Consider the following 19,615-nt stretch of genomic DNA (forward strand, 5'->3'; position numbering starts at 1 on the left):
TGTAGAGATAATAACGGGACAAGAAATTTGCACCCTGAACATTTTTTCATTATACTCACATCCTGGAGGATAATAAGGTGGCACAACATAGAAGTCAAGTTTATCTTTAATATCGTTCTCATTTTCTTTTTCCCATTGCGAGCCTACTTTCTTCCAATAAGTTAGAGCCAGTTCCCTAAGTGTAAAACGAAGGCATCAAAAACACACATTATATATAACATACACAAAGAAGTTTAACAAATGTCACTTAACAACATCCCTTTTCAGCAAATCTGAAAGTGTTGCTGTTTTTTTTAAAAAAATCACACTCTGAGACAATCTCCACAGCTGCATATCTAAGGTCCCTGGAATGTGGTACATGTGCCAGTCACTGAATGTAGCCCCAAAGGACAATCTGCATGTGCGAATGAGCCATCACAGATTCATCAGAATAGACTGACCTTTCATATTGCCCATTTCAACTCAAAGGACATACTTTTCAGTGCAGAGGTAAAAAAAAAAAAGCATTCAGCTGAGAGTCATTAAGTAATGAGAGATCCTCATTTGGCTGATACTTGAGAAACAGAAGGAAAGCAAGTATTCTGAGCCTTCAGTCAGCGGATCTCTTTTGCGTACAGCAGTACATGTTACTTTCTGACTGGAGGCCTTTGTGCATACAGCTTCCACCTTCATTCATTTCAATGCACATACATTAGCGATGGACGAACACACCATTTCAGTTGTAGAGCTAGACAGCATGGTCCCACTCTCTACTTTAATACATGAGCTGCAACATCCAAATAGAGCATAAATTATATAAACTGGATTCTGAGCTCTACTTACTTGTTTTCATGTATTTCGTCAGTAAGGCCACTGAGTAACAGAGGAATTAACTTGTGAAAATAAGAATATCTATCCCGCAGGTGCAGCAGCCACTCTCCAGTGACACTGGTAACAGCCTCTCTAACCTAGAAATGTTTAAAAGCAACGTATGACACATTCACATCCATCAAATATAAAAACTGACCATTGTATTACAATATAGATATATTTTTAAAAAAAACTTAACTCATGCAGCCTGAGGTTTTGGTTAAACTTCTTTTAAAAATAAAGGTTCAGCTTTCTTCATACATCCCTGCAAGTTCTTTGAGATAGAGGGGGATGGGTTTGTTTGTTATTATGTTATGTGTTTTTGTGCTTTTATACTGTAAACCACCCTGTGATCTTTGGATGAAGGGTGGTATATAAATTTAATAAATAAAAAAATAAAATAAAAAGAAATATAACCCAGGCAGGCTTTTACTTTATCCTTCATCATAACACGCAAACTGGTGTTCCATAAATTTAGTTTTTAAAGCCTCATTTCAATCAGGAAAATCTAAAAACAGTCTTGGAAATCCGACAATAAATTAACCTAAAGAGAAAAACTGTTCAAGATTGCAGTGCTAAAATTAAATATGAAATATGGTCTCTCACATGTATCTTCAAGAAAGAACTGCCTGGATTACAATTTAGCCAGAACCAAGTTACCTGTGGGATCTCATCAAAACACCGCTGGGCTAGGTGTGAAAGCACATCGTCCAGAGACTTCACATTACCAAACTGAATCACTGCTCCTGTAGCCTGAATGACAGCAACACGGACTCTATAGTGTTGATGGGAAATTGCTTGCATTAAGGGATTGATCAAACTTTCTGACTGCATGTGAAAGGTATCTGGCAGAAGAAAATAAAGAAAAATTATGTTACTCCTGGTGAAGTAGTGTAGTTAGATGTGTGCACTGTTTTATAATAGCACACAGAATGCTGAGCAAAGACTTAGACACTACCAATATACAGCCTCCAATGAATCTGTAATGGTGCTGTGGAATGGTAGAACAGCAATCTTAATCTTACTGAAAGATTTCGTTTCAGCTGCCTTTTTCTGTATTTTCTGCAGGGGGCGGTGGAAATGGGAAGTCACAGAAAGGTCAAAGTGGGGCCAAGGTGAGCTTTATCATACATTTTTGATAGAGAACTATTTCACATCAACATTCTTGTCTTAAACATGTTTCTTATGAATAAATGTTATTGATTTAAATCATGTTTTAACCTTCAAGTGAGCATAGATGAGTGCATTATTTTAATTTCCAGTTTATATGTGCAAATTGCCTTCAGATAGGGTCCAGCATACTGGTCTTGACATGGGGGGGGGGGCAGATTATGTCTCTTGGGGGTGACTGCCCATCCTCTTCTGACACCACCTATGACTTGGTTTCTTCAGTCTGCTGCTCTTAAAGACAAAAGCAACCCAGACTGTTAAGTTTTCACTTCTCCTGTGGCCTTTTAGTAAGATGTAGTCGCCTTATATACAGAAGCAGTCCTCTAGCTCAGTATTATTTGCCACACCCGGGGTCACTAACATATGCCCACAGAGGCCTTCTCTAGCACTCACAGGGTCCTCCCCACCCCGGGGCACATATACAAAATTAGGTTTGATAGCAGATTTTAGTTGTCGGTGTGTACTGTGGTGCCCACAGGAGTTTCTCGCTTCCTAATGTGTCCCCCATAGTTGGGAACCCCTGGCCTACACTCACTGGCAGCAATGCTCCAGGGTTCTAGACTGGGTTCTTTTCCAGCCCTACCAGGAGATACCAGGGGCTGAACCTGGGACCTTCTACATGCAAAGCAGATGCTCTACCAAGGAGCTGCGGCCCTTTCCCCAAGTGCTAATGTGGGTAGGGGGATCACATCCACACCATATTAATTTAAAGCACATGGCTTCCCTGAAATAGAACTACAATTGCCAGCACCCTGAACAAACCAGAGTTCCCAGGATTCTTTTCGGGTGAGAAGCCATGTGCTTGAAACATATGGCATGGATGTGGCCAAAAACAGAGCTCCTGTTCCATCTCCACTGTCAGTGGCATTATAAACACCATTCGCTGGGAACACTGGTGAGCAGAGTACTATTGCCACTGTGAGAAGAGGATGCTTGATCAAATGGGCCCCTGGGCCTAATCCAGGAGAGTCATCTTCTTATGCAACTTCATTTGTCCTAAGAGAAGGAACAATGATGTGTAGGGCTTCCCTCACGCTTGATCTGGAAGCTGCAATTAGTCTAGAATGCTGCAGCAGGAGTAAGGAGTAACGCCTTGTCAGCATATAACACCTACGCTAAGAAATCTGCACTGGTTGCCAAATTGCTGCTGGGCGTTACTATCAGTATATGAGCCCCTATCGACTTCCAACCAGTTTACCTACAAAATCGCCTTACCCCGCATGCGCCCACTTGACTGCTTCGATCGGCACGACTGGCACTTTCACAGGTGCCATAGAATACCTGCACCACAAATTCAATCACTTTGTGTGGCAGCGCCTGCACTTGGGAACATCTTGCCTATGGAGATCAAGCACGACTTGCCCTCACTACACCCTTTTTCGGCACCTGCTATAAACATTCCTGTTGCAGCTAAGTGTACCTGGATAGCTAGAAAGTTGAGGTAATTCCAATCTATTTTAGCCGGTTAACTTTTGAATGTTTTAAGGAAGGGCTGAAGTTTTTTATTTCTTGATTTTACGGTTTTACCTTTTGGTGAACCGCTTTGAGATTTATTTTAAATGAAACAGGATAGCTCAGTCAGTAGACCACGAGACATTTCATATCAGGGTCTTGAGTTTGGAGTCCCACGTTGGGTGAAAGATTTCTGCATGGTAGGGGTTGGATGTACAACCCCCCGCCGTGGCCCCTCCCAACTCTACAAATCTGTGATTCTGTGAATGATTTTGAGCTGTGGCCTAAACCACGGAGCCCCTTGGGCTTGCCGATCAGAAGGTCGGTGGTTCAAATCCATGTGACGAGTTGCGCTCCCGTTGCTCTGCCCCAGCTCCTGCCAACCCAGCAGTTAGAAAGCATGCCAGTGCAAGTAGGTAAATAGGTACTGCTGTGGCGGGAAGGTAAACAGCGTTTCCGTGCGCTTTGGTTTCCATCATGGTGTCCCGCTGCACCAGAAGCGGTTTAGTCATGCTGGGCACATGACCCGGAAAGTTGTCTGTGGACAAACACCAGCTCCCTTGGCCTAAAAGCGAGATGAGCACCGCAACCCCATAGTCGCCTTTGACTGGACTTAATGGTCCAGGGGTCCTTTACCTTTTTTCTTTACCCTATAGCAACCCAACTCCAGCTGGGGGGAAAATACATTTTCTCCACTGCTCTTCAAAGTGCCCTGACCCCCTTTCCTTCTCCCCACGTCCCAAGCCAGGCTTCTTCTCTGCACCCTCCCCACTCTCCAGTCCACCAGGCAGCCCCTTCCCCAACCCCACACGCATCGCGGTCCCCCTGCGCGCACCTGGCATGGCCTTGGCGCAGGCGGCGGCTCCCGCGCAGCCCTCTCGCTTGGCCTGCGGATACGGGTCGAGGAGGGCGCTGCGCAGGGCGCGCACCAGCTCGGGCAGGTAAGGCGCCAGGGCGTCTCCCCGGCACGCCTGCAGCAGGAGGCTGAGCAGCTGCAGGAGGCCCAGGCGCAGCTCCTCGCACGGCTCGCCTTCGCCCGGCGGGAGGCCCAGGCGCTGCGCCAGCGCCGGCACCAGGAAGGGCAGCGCCTGCTCCGGCCGGCTGCCCTGGCTCACGCCGTGGCGGGTCAGCTCCAGCGCCAGCTCCCGGCAGCGCTCGGCCGGGTCGGCCACCAGGCAGCGCGCCAGCGGCCGGAGCATCTCCTTGGAGAACACCTCCTGGAGCACCGGCGGCGGCAGCGGCCGCTCCAGGACCGCCGCGCGGAGGCCGGCCAGCGCCTGCAAGCGGGACTGCCGGGACCCGTCCTGCAGGCGGTCGAGGTGCCGGGACACCGCTTGGCTGACCTCGGCCACCCGAGGGTGGTGGTCTCCGATGGCCCCAGGCTCATCGGCCATGCTGCCGCGTGCCCGTTGCTAAGGGAAGGCGGCGGCTAGGCCCGTTGCTAAGGGCCCCGACGCGGCTTCGCGGCCGCCGGCGGGGTTTGTTTACGGCGCCCGGCGACGTGCTTTACGGCAGGGGCCGGAAAGCGAGGACGTGGCTTGGCGTCAAGAGGAGGAGGGTGGGTGCGCGGGCTTGCTAAAGCGGCGCTAACTAAACTCAATAAGCAAGGATCGCTGCCTGAACTCTTACGCTTTTCTGCTACTAAGTTGCCGCGAAGCAGCTTACGAGAGAACCCTAAAGCAACACAAAAGCGACGAGTCAAAAAATAAAATGCACTGCAATTCATAATGTTGTCGTTGTTGGCATTTGTCTGTCTCAAGCGACAGTGCACCTCTTGAGGGTGAAGGCAAACCCACCCCAAGCACTTCTGCCAAGCACTAATTCATTTCTGGTTCCATCCAAGAAGAGCCCAGGGGAGTTCACCCAATGTCAATGGTTACTGAATTCTTCTTGTCTTGAGAGACAATGGAGTGTGCCGCTGGGGTGAAGCCAAACCTCTGTGTTAACGGCAGCAAAGTGACCTCCTTGGGATGCAAGCCTTGGTAGTGTGTCTGGAGGTCCTGGGCTGCCAGACCACAAGACCCTCAGTCTCACTGATGTGGTCCAAAGGAAAGCAGAGCAATACATTTGGCTGTAGGAGTTGCTGCAAGGAGGCATACAAGGCTCCATGCAAGGTCTTGGGACAGCAAGGCAAGTTGCCTTCGCACAGCGTTTTGTGTGCCCAAGTGGGAGTGTGGTTAACGTGAGCAGCAAGTGGACCCTCAGAATTCTTACTAGCAAAGCAGAGATCCTACTAGCAAATAAAAGGAGAATAGCTTTATATTCAAATGACATAAGAAAGCACTTTCCCTTTACTTTTTCACTCATTCATTCATGATTTTATTTGCCGTTTTCCCACACACGCTGAAAAAATTATACTCAAAGCTGCTTATGACAGAGAAAGCAGGGAAAAGCAGTGCAAAAGCAAGTTCACAATGAAACAAAAGCAAATGTAACAACATACCAAAACATACACACGCGATTTAAGTTCTATAAATATAACAAGATTACATTAACAACATTACTCCACCTGTAAATAGCAAAAATAACAAGGGAGCTGGACGGTTTCCCCTTGGTCCTAAAAATACCCCTTGGTCCTAAAAACAGACTCTCCCCTGCAGCAATTTGCAAGGCCTCATAAAGGCAAGGAGTGAGATAGCTGGAAACACCACTCCCATGCTGTTGCGGTAATTGCCACAACATTAAAGGTAAAGGTAAAGGTACCCCTGCCCGTACGGGCCAGTCTTGACAGACTCTAGGGTTGTGCGCCCATCTCACTCAAAGAGGCCGGGGGCCAGCGCTGTCCGGAGACACTTCCGGGTCACGTGGCCAGCGTGACATCGCTGCTCTGGCGAGCCAGAGCCGCACACGGAAACGCCGTTTACCTTCCCGCTAGTAAGCGGTCCCTATTTATCTACTTGCACCTGAGAGTGCTTTCGAACTGCTAGGTTGGCAGGCGCTGGGACCGAACAACAGGAGCGCACCCCGCCGCGGGGATTCGAACCGCCGACCTTTCGATCGGCAAACCCTAGGCGCTGAGGCTTTAACCCACAGCGCCACCCGTGTCCCGATTGCCACAACATTAGGGGTGGACATATCAGGACACAGAAAGGGCCAAAAAAGATGGGTTACTCATGATGTTCAGAACCAGCTGCTATTTGCCTCTGCCAGCATAGCTAGTGATGATGGGAGCTGTAGTGCAGCAACAGATGGGAGCGTCACAGGCTCCCCCTCTCTGACTTAAAATATCAGATATGTTGTTTTGATGTATGCTTTGACCATCTTTGTCAGTGAAGAAGAAGGTTATCATTGTGGTAAGAACCACCTTTTAACCCTAGCTTGGCTTCTGTTATCCATGCCGTGATAGCCTCCTGTTTGGGAGCAATACATTGTTGCAATACATGTTGCAATACATTGAATATGGATGGGTCTACTTCTGAAGAGGGCCCAGAAATTTCATTTCATTCAGAACACAGGTGCAAGATTGCCAGCTGAGACAGAGTGTTACAATTTGTTTATATATGTCTATGTATTTTGCAGAACATGTAGACCGCTAAACATCAAAATACCCAAGCAGTGTACAATAAAAAAGTCAAATAACAATGAAATATAAAAAACATAATGAAACAGATTTCACAGTATTGGAAGACACAAGAATTACCCACCCTGGAAGAATGGCAGATGAAAGTAATGGACTACATGGAATTGGCGGAAATGACTGGCAGAATCAGAGACCAGGGAGAAGATACGGTGAAAGAAGATTGGAGGAAGTTTAAAGATTACCTACAGAAACATTATAAGATAATGAATGTTTGATGACATCTGATTGAATGTAAAAGGTTATTAGTAAAAAAATTAAAAACTAAAAAAGACCCAATATTTTAAGATACAAGAAAATTAAGTTACATTAAGACACTAAAACTAAGACAAAAATTAATTAAGACAGAGGGAAGGGATTTGTTGTCCGAATATATGATTTGGAATACAGAGAAGGGAGGTCTGGGGAGGTCGGAGAAATAAGTTAATGCAAGGAATATAATGAGGATAAAATTGTATTTATTTCTGTTTTTCTTTTTTGATACTTTCTGCTGTTTTGTGTTTGTGTTTTATTGTATTTCTTATCTCTTTTGTGTTGTTGTTTATTTTCTGTTGTTTCATTCTCTATGTAAAATCTAATAAAATATTTTTTAAAAAAAAATGAAACAGATTTCAGACATAAGAAATGTGTTCAAATGTGGCAAGGGCAGTGAGATCCTCAGACCATTGCAAAACAGGTGGTGGATGTTTATCCTTCCAGCTCAAAGTAGAAGTCTCAGCAACCATAAAGGCTCACAAAATCTACTTGGTTGTTTTGCCATTAATCCCCATACTACAGGAATGTAATTTAAAACATTTGCAAATTTCAAGGATTTTGCCAATAAAAAAACCAACCTGGATAACTTCAGACTAAAAAGAAAATATCACTGGGCATGCTCTCATTATATGCTTCAGTGAAATATTTCTAGCATTATACCCCTAGTATCTTTCTGTATTACACAGTGCCTTCCAGTAAAAATATTGTGCAGGCCAGTATACATTAAACATCCGTTTTTGCTGGATCAATGGCAAATTTAAGTCATAAAAATGCATCCGTCACCCCTCTTTTCTTCATTTTGGCAGCTTGGTTTTGGGAGAAGGAGAACTGTCGCTACCATTAAACAACAGGGAGTTAGAAATCCCTGGTCATCTGCTACAAATCACGTCCCTGGTGCATAGCTGTCAACGTTTCCCTGTTTTTAAGGCAAATTCCCTTATTCCAAATAGGATTCCTCGCAAGAAAAGGGAAAAGTTGACAGCTATACCCTGGTGTAAGCTGTTGCCTGAACCCTTTTAACTCATGACGCCAAGAACTGAACCTGGGACCTTCTGCATGAAAAGCCTATGTTCTACCACTGAGCTATGGTCCTTCATGTATGGGAAGTGTATTATAGTGCACAATCTGTTCACAAGCGACCCAGATGAGCATATGTACAATACATTAGTCTTCAGGACACATTATAGGTCACAGCTTGACCTAGGATGAGTCACAACAGCAGCACTGCCACCATACAAATGTACAGTCAAATAAAAAAATAGTCCCCAGATGTATGCTTCAGCTACAGGTGGATACCAGGTCTGAAAAGACAAGGCCAACAAAAGTCAAAGTCCAGGGGGTTACGCTGTCTATCGGCTTCCTCTTCTTTAGGCTCAGGGTTTCCCCTTGCAGAACCAGGGAGGTAGGAAGAGGGTGGGGAGCAAAACTAGACCTAGTGTGTTTTGGCTGCCATTGGCTCTAGCTACATCAGCCATCAGCTCTGTCTCTAGCCACTGCTGGGCTCATTGCCTTCTGCCCTACCAGTACCAACAGGCACCAAATCCTTGCTTCCTTAAGCCATCACCCCAGATCCTTGCCTCTCCATCGGTGCCCCAGTTCTCCCCTACCTGTTCCATTTTGGGTGAGTTTAAAATAACAGCAGCAACATCATCATCACCCCCCAAGCAAGTGACTGGACTACCATAACCGCAAGCATCGCACAGGGCCTGGAGCATGTTCCTTCCCAGCCTGTGTGTGTGTGTCTGTGTGTGTGTTTTTCTCTCCATGCAGGAGGGAGGCTGAACTTGCCTATGACTGACAGCCAGCTGGGACTTCCTGTGTGTGTGGGTTTGCTGCTGCTAGCGCAACAGAGCCTTAACGCTTTGTGTGCAAGGGGAATAAGAAAAGGGGGGGAATCAAAACACAGGCAGGCAGACAAATCTGGGGGTGGATACGTAGCGGGGATCTCTTTTGCCGGGGCTTTTCTGAAAGCCCACGGAGGAGGGGAAAGGGGGATTCACGAGCAGCCAGCCAGCCGCTGGAGGAGGAAGAGGAGGAGGCTGCACTGCGGAATAACGGGAGCTAAAAGAGGAAGAGGTTTGTAGCTGCCGCTGCTGCTTGTCGCTGATCCAGCAACTCAGGTATTTAGCTATGGTCCCCTCTGGCATTGCACGCGCAGCCTGCTCTTGTCCCCCTAGCGCTATGGAGAGGGGATCTCTGATCTCTTCCCCCCCACTCACCCTCCTCTCTCTTCATCCCTCCTTCCTCCCTTGCTTGCTTTTGGCAGCTGTTCCCCCAGCAACAATGGCTGAGAGAATTAATTCAGCACAAAGGGCTGTTGCTGATGGAGACGGTGGAAGAGGGAGGGGGGGAAGAGGATGAAGGATACCCCTCCTTCTCCATCGAGAGCGAGAAAGAGGGAGAGAGAGAGAGACTGCGATGGTGCTTTGTTGGGGGATATAAGGAGGCATTGGGGATGCTTGGGGAGACAGCCTTTCCCCATGTATAAATCAAACCCCAGCAAGGGTTGAGGATGTTGGCGGACTGCAACCCTCAGTCTGAATCACTCACAGTGTTAAGAGATGTTGCTCTTTTGGGAAGGATGCACAATGAAGGGGAGGAGGTTTTGCCTCGCTGCGCAGCTCTTAAGGCTGTGCAATTTTATTTATTTGTTGCTCCGTTTCGCAGTTTTCTCCCCAATTTTAATCTTCTTCCAGTAATTTGAGATTCAGTTTGACAAGAGATTGGACCTGCCGTCCCTCCTCTCTTAGAAGTCTTGCGGGGATCACCTTCCAAAAATATGTGATGTCAGGTCCTCTGCCAATGGGGGATCCGTGCATGCAAAACACATCCAAATCTTGGACCTATGCTTACCTAAAGAGAGGGAAATGCAATCAGTGATTGACACCGCACAGCCCGCTCTCTTGTTTGCACATCCCGATCAATCTCAGTTGCAGTTCGAACACGTGTCCTTTTATTTTGGATGAGCTTGGCGTCTGAAATGCATTGACGGGAGGAATGGGTCATTTGCCCTCTTGTTTGCTTTGATGAAAGAGGAGTGCTGGTTTATTGTCTTTCGCGAACAAATATTGTTTCCTTGAGATATTTTTCTGCACTAATATCTAGAACCATAAAGACACACACAAAAAGGTGTGGAGGTGCTATTCTCTGTACCACATTTGCTGGAGAATGAACTGAACAGTTCAGAATTTGACAAAGAATAGTATGCAATGGTTTCTTTGGAATTTGCAGAGAGAGGAAAGCAAATAGCCTTGGGGTGTTCTGTATGCCAAAAGGCTAAGCCACCACCTCACCAGGTCCATTTGATAAAGATCAGTTTCACCAAAACCAGTGTCCAACAATTATTATGAAAAAAATATTTAACAGCAAACCAGTCTAGTGCAGGCAGAGCTAGGATATTTTTTGCTCCATGATGCAGAAGGGGCAGAAGATTATGCAGAAAGATCATTTTCACTTTTTTGGGGGGGGGACTTTTAATGAAGAGCCTATGACTTACAACACACTGAACATTTAAGGACTGCTACATCGTGGGTTTTCTATTCAAGCCTTTTGGGTAAGAACATGCAGTGTATATTCTATGTTGCTGGCAGGTGACTTGATAGGACTGAGATACTGAAAGTTACTTTTTGCCCAGTATTTGAAAACTTGATTTCTGTCCAGTTTTGTACACCTGAAGACTTTGGAGAATGGCTTATGCTTCTTGAAACACCATGCCGTTTTCTCACCCAGGTTTGTTGTCTGTTTACAGTCACAAAGATGGCTGCTTCGTCCTCTTGCAATGTGGAAGACGACGAGAGCCTGAAGGGATGTGAACGCTACGTTCAGAAGCATAACATCCAGCAGATTCTGAAAGAGTGCATTGTCAACCTCTGCATAGCAAAACCTGACCGGCCGATGAAGTTCTTGCGAGAACATTTTGAGAAACTGGAGAAGGTCAGTGATTGTCAAATATGCACAGGGGCAAAGGGCACAAATGTAACAGCAGGGCAAAATCGAAGATACTTCCAGTATTTAGGAAACTGCTTGTTACTGACTGAGACCCTTGGTCTGTCTAGCTCTGTGATGTTTACATCACGGGAAGGTGTGACGTAGTGGTGTTGTGGGCCAGAACCACAGGTCTCTCCTGGCAACCTCTATACATCCTATTTGGGGTTGGGGGAGAAATTTCCTTCATTTTAAGGTGAATCTACCTATTCTACACTTTCTGAATCAAGATATGAACCAGAACAAAGCCATCCTTTGAAATTTGCGTATCTCCAGATTTTTCAGTGCAGTTTTCTGGCCAAGTAATGTGCACAAGAATTCATATGATGGGGGGTAAAGTGTGCATAGAAAGGCATATATTCGTGAAAGTAACATGCAGAATGCATTGCATTTGTTGAAATTGCTTGCAAAAACATATTTGGTTGCGCACCAAAAGGTGTGTATTAGGAGAAATTTCACAACAGCGCTGATGAATTTCCACGAGAGAGAAAAAGGAATTCACAAACCGATGTGGAGATCTGAAGAACGGAAGCACGGGGAAATGAGAAACTGAAATGGACAGATTCGCCTATCCCCAATTCCTGCCCCTTTCTACTTTTTATAAACGAAAAACAAAGTGAAATCTTTGCTTACAGGACGCCTGGCCGCTTTATAGAGTGTAGTGCGGAAACCTCAGCCACCCACCACGCAAATTTCGCAAAGGAATCTTTACATATAAATCAGAATATGCAAATTTCATGCCGAGTTATGTCCTTTGCTGTGCCCGATGCCAAGGGCTCCCACAAGTGGGGCAAGCACTGAGCCTTCTGCGTACATCTACTGTGCAACGGTGTAAAGCACCATTCATAGATGGTTCTAAGCTTTAGGTAGCACAGTCATGACATTATGATACAGTCATACCTCGGAATAAATACACTTCGGGATGAATATTTTCTGGTTGCGCTCCGCGGCAACCCGGAAGTAATGACGTGCGTTACTTCCGGGTTTTGCCGCGTGCACATGCGCAGATGCTCAAAATGACATCACGTGCATGCGCGGAAGCGCCAAAACACGACCCGCGCACGCGCAGACACGCGGACACGGGTTACGTTCACTTCGGGATGCAAACGGGGCTCCGGAACAGAACCCGTTCGTATCCTGAGGTACCACACTGGTACCTTGGGTTAAGTACTTAATTTGTTCCGGAGGTCCATTCTTAACCTGAAACTGTTCTTAACCTCTGCCGCTGCACGATTTCTGTTCTCATCCTGAAGCAAAGTTCTTAACCTGATGTACTATTTCTGGGTTAGCGGCGTCTGTAACCTGAAGCGTATGTAACCTGAAGTGTATGTAATCTGAGGTACCACTGTATAAGCCTCTAAGTTAGTGGGGATCAGGGATACCCACAGCTTTCGGGCTCTTGTCCTGGAAACTGGGAAATGTCAGCAGACTCTCTGCTAGATGCAAGAATGGGACTGTCCTCTCTGGATTCTCTGTTTGTCCAGACCTTGGGACATGCTGCTGAGGAGCCTGGTGTGGGGGAGATAAAACTGTAGCAATCTAAAAGCAACCAGCCAACCTCCGGCATTCGAAATGATAGAGAGTTTATTTCGGTAAAGAACAGTGATTAAAGAAGGGGGGACAGAGATAAGCAGAGTACAAGATAAAATAAAACGCAAACTTAGCATCTAGCTAGCCTAACACTTTCAGCAAACAACGGCGGTCAACTTGCAAGGCTGGCATAAGCAGGAATGGTCAAGATTTTTATTCATTGTTTATTTGTAAGATTTTCTGCCTGCCCTTCACCGTTAAAGTCCCAGGGTGGGTTGCTACAGTATAATATACAGTTATAAACACAGACAAAACGGTTACAGGTATTTTTAAAAAGCCAAGAAAAAGCATTCAAAAACTGTACAGTATACCTCCATCAAATGAGGAGGGTCCCACAAAGCAAAATACTCACCAGAGACCAAGGTAAAGAGGTATCTTTGTGGTAGACAGCAAAAGGGAGATGCAGGTGGTTAATGAGCCTTTGTGAGGAGGGAGTGCCACAATTTAGGGTCTGCCACAGGTAATACCCACTCCCAGACCAGCTTTCCCCACACTTCTGAGCATGGGCATAGCCAGGATTTATTTGAGTGGGGGCAAGCTTTGTGGTTTTTTGGGGGCAGAACCAAGTTATCTGTGATGCAATTGGTCAGCTAGTTAAGCATTTTTATTTATTTGATAGGGAGGGCAGCTGCACACCCTGGCTATGCCCATGCTTCTGAGGCTGGTGGAAGTATCCTGCAGACCTTCTTCATGCCTGAAGACCAGCAGAGGAGGCCATCTTGGGAGTTCCACCACCCTCAGAAGTTCAGGCGGGTTGTGGTGGCTCAGGAGAGGGCTTTCTTTGTGGCAGCTTTTAGCTAGCAGAGCTCTCTCCCCAGAGAGGTGTGTCTGGCACCTTTCTGGAGAGCCAGTGTGGTGTAGTGGTTAAGAGCGGTATCCTCGTAATCTGGGGAACCGGGTTCGCGTCTCTGCTCCTCCACATGCAGCTGCTGGGTGACCTTGGCCTAGTCACACTTCTCTGAAGTCTCTCAGCCCCACTCACCTCACAGAGTGTTTGTTGTGGGGGAGGAAGGGAAAGGAGAATGTTAGCCGCTTTGAGACTCCTTTGGGTAGTGATAAAGCGGGATATCAAATCCAAACTCTTCTTCTTCTTCTTCTTCTTCTTCTTCTTCTTCTTCTTCTTCTTCTTGTATAGTTTCCCACCACATGCTGAAGATACATAGTTTTGCCCTGCCCTTTGACCCTTGAGATACGTCTTTTCAGCACCTACCCCATTTCTGTGACTGGAATTTGTTTTAACTGGTTTTTAATTATTGGATTTTAAATTGCTGTAACCTGCCTTGGGACCTTATGGTGAAGGATGGATAGGGAACAACAACAACATCAACAATTTCAGAGAGCCACTGTGGTGGTTTAGTGGATAGAGTGTAGGACTAGGACATGGGACAAGAGGGTGCAATTCTCCACTCAGCCATGAAGCTCACCAAGTGACCTCAGGCCAGTCACTGTCTCTCAGCCTAACCTACCTCACAGGGTTGTTGTAGTGATTAAGGAGGGGGGGGGGAACCATTTATGCCACCTTGATCTCCTTGGAGGAAAAGGTGGGATATTGTTATTATTTATAATAACTAGAATCATACCAAATGAGTCTCCTTTGCTGATCTTAACACCCAAGAGGGCCTGTGGGGATGAAGGTGGTCTTTCAGATATTTGGGGCCTAAGTTGTTCTGGTGAAGACGAAAACGAGTTAAAATCACTTCACGTACGCTTGGGTGACAGAGGGGTGGGTAAGAGAAGCCCGACTCATAGAGAGAGGACTGTGGGGTAGGCTGAGGCAGACCAAGGGCACAGGAAACCTTCTGAGATGCTTGCTTGGCTCGGAGGTGATCATTGCTTTACTTAGGGAATGAAAGAAGAGAAAATCAGAAGGACCATCTATTGTGTTCCTGTTGAGCAGAGTTAACTAAAGAATTAACTATCATGTTTTTTTTGGGGGGGGGAGCGGTTGCTTGAGATGTGTCTATCCCAGGCATCCCCAACCTTTGGCCCTCCAGATGTTTTGGACTACAATTTCCCATCATCCCTGACCACTGGTCCTGTTAGCTAGGGATTGTGGGAGTTGTAGGCCAAAACAACTGGAGGGCCAAAGGTTGGGGATGCCTGGTCTATCCTGTCTTTCAATGATGAAGTCTTTCAAATAAGGAAAGATGCAGAAGGAGAGGTGAGATTTTGTGCAGGCCCTTTTGACACCTGAATCTGAATCTTCCTTGGATACCTCTGTGACGCTTTAATTGCAAGGCCTTTGGAAGAGGATTAGACAAATTCACAGAGGGCAAGGCTATTGATGGTGCTGTAACGCTGACCTCCTGCACCTGTTGCATTGTCATATATGCAAAAGAACACAGGACAGATCCCGAGATGTGCAGTTTGGCTTATATTACTGACCTAGACAAGATCATTGTTTGCTGTTTTATTCATTTTATGCTGTGCTTTTCAACTGAGGTTGATTTCTAAACCAAGAAAATCTTTAATAAAAATACAATTAAAAAAAACCCTGAGGTTGATTTCCAAGAGGAATTACAATTAAAATTGGTATGTGTGTATGTAGAAATGATCAGTTTCAGTTCTTAGTTTCAAGTCTGAAATTTATTTCTCCACATTTCTGCAGCAATTTGCATTTTTCTTTTTTCTTTAAAAAAATCCTAATTAAAATATGTTAACATTTGAGTGCAAAATTATTCTTTAATAAACATATTTTTGTATGCGGCTTCAACTAATGTACATATTCTGGCAGGCAACTTGCCATAACGTAGTGCATTTTTGTATGTTATTTTTCAACAATAGATTCATTGTGTGAGAGAGAGCTCAGTCAGTAGAGTATGAGATTCTTAATCTCACAGTCGTGGGTTTGAGCCCAAATTGGGCAAAAGAATCCTGCATTGCGGGGGGTTGGGCCAGATGACCCTCAGGGTCCCTTCCAACATTACAATTCTGTGATCCCGTGTCTTGTGGGAGAGGTACATGCTCTATAACAATTTTATGCACATTTCCCCCAATATATGTATTTTTTAAAATAAAAAAAAATTTGCTTGTTTGGAACACTGTACCACAACATTTGGAGAAGCTGAATTTTGAAGGATGGCTGTGTTTCACTACTTGTTTTGTTTCAGAAAGTGCAAATTAAGTCGTTTTGCCTTTAAATGTGCACTGGGCCACTGTTCTTCCCCCATCCCTCTGTGTGGCATTCTCCTCTGGCTCCTGGCCGTTGATGATTCAGTCTAGGCTCTTTGCTGGGGTGTGGGGAGAGCAGAAGGCCCTGGCGGATGGGTAAAGATGCTAAGGCACTTTATCTTCGACTAGGAAGTGTGGTTGTGCAGAGACACACAAGATAGTTGAGCAAAGACTCTATAAAAGTGTGCAGGGTTTTGAATGCAGTTTCTGAAACCTCGTCATTTGGTCTGCCTCTTGGTTGTGTAGCTCACCTTCCCCTCTCATACACGATGCCAGTGGGCAAGTGTTTTGTATATAACGCATCATAATAATAATCTACTGTTCCATCGTGTTTCCAAAACACATTTTGAAATGTGCCAAAGGCAAAGTTTCACCTTCAGTACATGAGAAAGAAGCTTTGTGTCTTAAGGCTTGGCTTCTTGTCAACAAGGAACAACGCAAGCTTGGCTAAATTATGGATACGTACATTTAAAAGAGGGGCGCAGGTGGTGCTGTGGGTAAAACCTCAGCGCCTAGGACTTGCCGATCGCATGGTCGGCAGTTTGAATCCCCGCGGCGGGGTGCGCTCCCGTTGCTCGGTCCCAGCGCCTGCCCACCTAGCAGTTCAAAAGCACCCCCGGGTGCAAGTAGATAAATAGGGACCGCTTACTAGCGGGAAGGTAAACGGCGTTTCCATGTGCGGCACTGGTGCTGGCTCGCCAGAGCAGCTTCGTCACACTGGCCACATGACCCAGAAGTGTTTGCGGACAGCGCTGGCTCCCGGCCTCTAGAGTGAGATGAGCGCACAACCCTAGAGTCGGACACGACTGGCCCGTACGGGCAGGGGTACCTTTACCTTTACTTTTTACATTTAAAAGATGTTCTTTCCTTCTCTCCTCAGTTATTAGTATCTTCTAAAAGTGTGGCGGTATGGTGGAGGTCAGAAGAGAGCCCGCCGCAGTTCTCTTCCAAAATTCAACTTATAAAAAGAGGCCCATTGTGGGCCCAATGAGCAGGTTTTACACAAATTCAGACCATGCATTGAAAACACTCTTCTACAACTTAAGAGCCATGGCGTCCCTCCTAAAGAATTATGGGAATTGCTGATAGCAATTCTCAGCACCTTTAACAAACTACAGTTCCCAGAATTCTTTGGGGGAAGCCATGGCCCTTAAAATGGCACGAGTGCTTCAGGATTATGGTATGGATGTGGCCACAATGTGATGGGGGAACTAGGCCTTGAGCTTGCCTTGTCAGACTCTGAAGTTGAGGGTAGGCAGGCAGGCTTCTCAGATAACTGTGGGCTGCCAGCTGAGTTAAAACATGCACAGAGACAGGCCAGCCCAAAGCCAGAAATCTGACCGAGCAGAGGAAGAAACAGGTGGACTTCCCCATAACAACTTCAAGTCAGGAGTGGCTGGTGCCCATTGATACTGGGCAGGAGGCCAACAGTAGGGGGAGCTATAGCCAATGACAGAAAAGCCAACTAATTCTAGCTAGGTCCCCATTTTCCTGCCTGCTCAGTTCTATAAGTGCTCAGGGAAGGAAGGGAAGGGCTTCTGAGACCCAGTTCAGCTGGCCACCATTGGTATAGACTTCCATGCCTAACAGTCACTCTCTCATTATGTTCTTGCTTTTATCTGCTTTTTTAATGAAGTACTGACACCTCTCTCTCTCTATTTTTTCTGCCCATGGCACCTCATTTTGTACCTCCCCAAAAAGCATTGGTTGCATGTGTCACTGTTTCATGTCCTCCTTGGGTGTTATTCCCTGACTGGCAAATATCTTTGAACTTTGATCATTCCTCTTGAATGTATGTAGAAAACAATCTACCATACAGAGATGAAATTTACGTTAGTTGCCTCTGTCCCCATTCATAACTGCCATGTGACACTCAGGCTGAAAAAGGTTCTGTGCTCCTGAGGTAACTCACTAGGACATCTGGTGCTCTATTGGGGCTGCTTGGCCCATTTTCAACACAACACCCACTCGCCAGCGCTTGCTGGACCTGGAATTGGAGTCTCTGGCCCAGAGATCTGTGGCATCTTGGGCCTGAGGAGCTCTGCTTCAGTGGTGGAGCACTGACCCTCAACTTCTAGTCCTGTTTTCTTCCACCTTGGATACCCAGGCATTGATGGACTACAACTCCCATCATCCCCAACCAGCTTACCCAATGGTCAGGGATGATGGGACTGCTTTAGCCCTGGAAATTGCCAGACTCTTGAGCTATGACTAGGGTGTCCTATCTTCCGTTTGAAAAATGTTGGAGAACTGCCTTCTATTTGAAGGGTGTCTACTCTGAGGTCAGCTTAAAGTCAAACACCCCTAAGAAGGGAGAACAGGTGTAGCACCTTGAAGTTAGCAGCACCTGGATAGCAGACTGAACAGGCACATGGGTTACCTGGTCACAGTGATATTATTATTATTATTATTATTATTATTATTATTATTATTATTATTTTACTATTTATACCCCACTCATCTGGCTGGGTTTCCCCAACCACTCTGGTCGGCTCCCAACAGAATATTAAAAACACGATAAAACATCAAACATTAAAAACTTCCCTAAACAGGGTTGCCTCCAGATGTCTTCTAAAAGTCAGATAGTTGTTTATTTCCTTGACATCTGATGGGACGGTGTTCCACAGGGTGGGCGCCACTACTGAGAAGACCCTCTGCGTGGTTCCCTACTAGGATGGGGTGTATTGAATGCCTATTTAAATTATAGTAATTATTAACAATTATCTTCATCTTTACATGTAAACTAGTACATGCGATTGATAGGCAAATTGGTGTCCTGTTTTGTTCTCTCTGTTTTTGGAAATGTCTAAGTGGCCCCCTTAGTCGTCAGGACATGCAGCCAGATTGGCCCCTGGGTGAGCCAGGAGGATTCCGGACTTTGGTGCCAAGTCTCCAAGTTTCAGTGGCGTAGCGTGGGTTGTCAGCACCCGGGGCAAGGCAAGTAATTTGTGCCCCCTAACCCGTGGATTTTAGTAGGGGCAGAGAGCTGCGAGTGCGAGTGCCCCCCCCAGATGTTGCACCCGGTGCGGCTGGCCCCCCCTGCACCCCCATGCTACGCCACTGCCTAGTTTGATATCCCAGCAGTTCCCTTTCCCATCCAGAAGATGCTGGTGGCACAGTGAACCAGCGTGGGATTCTGACTCTGAAGCTCATGGTGTCCCCCATGTAGTCACGGGCGGCTGCTCCATTAGGGCAAAGGGGCACTACTCCACCGGCTTCCATTTGCCCTCAGCTAGCCAGCACCTACCTGAAAGTTTTCTTACTTGCAATTGGTCAGCTCCGCATATCATTGGTTCTGGCTCCACCTCCTGTTGGTCAATTGCCTTCTGCCTTACCATTTCTAATAGGCACCAGCTGCCAAGACATTTCCTTGCTAGCTTTTTCCGTGTTGGAGTTATTGGCATCAGCTGAACTCAGACCCATCAACCTCTAAACTGAAGAGGGGACGGGTGATGTGTTGTTGTACAATCCTGCTTTAATCTTCAGCACAGCCAGAGTAGATTTGACCCCCCCACCCCCCACCCTAATAGTTGCCACCTTCCCTTATTAGTGTCTTGACGTTTTGCA

General features: G+C 46.2%; 2 protein-coding genes across 3 annotated transcripts in view; one reads left to right on the forward strand and one right to left on the reverse strand.

Annotated features, from left to right (window-relative positions):
- DNAAF5 (dynein axonemal assembly factor 5) overlaps nt 1-4,979 on the reverse strand; it is a 27,524-nt gene extending 22,545 nt beyond the window's left edge. Inside the window, exons 1-4 of the mRNA XM_083413477.1 lie at nt 4,307-4,979; nt 1,510-1,694; nt 823-947; nt 60-175 (exon numbers count right to left, since the gene is read on the reverse strand). Coding sequence (XP_083269603.1) covers nt 60-175; nt 823-947; nt 1,510-1,694; nt 4,307-4,865 — 985 coding nt within the window. The 5' untranslated portion in view covers nt 4,866-4,979. The remainder of the gene's footprint in view (nt 1-59; nt 176-822; nt 948-1,509; nt 1,695-4,306) is intronic.
- A 4,123-nt stretch (nt 4,980-9,102) lies between these two features.
- PRKAR1B (protein kinase cAMP-dependent type I regulatory subunit beta) overlaps nt 9,103-19,615 on the forward strand; it is a 112,634-nt gene continuing 102,121 nt past the window's right edge. The window contains exons 1-2 of one of the 2 annotated variants that reach the window (XM_083413625.1): nt 9,103-9,423; nt 11,033-11,236. In XM_083413625.1, coding sequence (XP_083269751.1) covers nt 11,060-11,236 — 177 coding nt within the window. In that variant the 5' untranslated portion in view covers nt 9,103-9,423; nt 11,033-11,059. The remainder of the gene's footprint in view (nt 9,424-11,032; nt 11,237-19,615) is intronic. The other variant, XM_083413624.1, reaches the window with a different exon arrangement.

The sequence above is a fragment of the Podarcis tiliguerta genome, assembly GCF_965153285.1.
Source record: "Podarcis tiliguerta genome assembly, chromosome: 14".
NCBI lineage: Eukaryota > Metazoa > Chordata > Lepidosauria > Squamata > Lacertidae > Podarcis > Podarcis tiliguerta.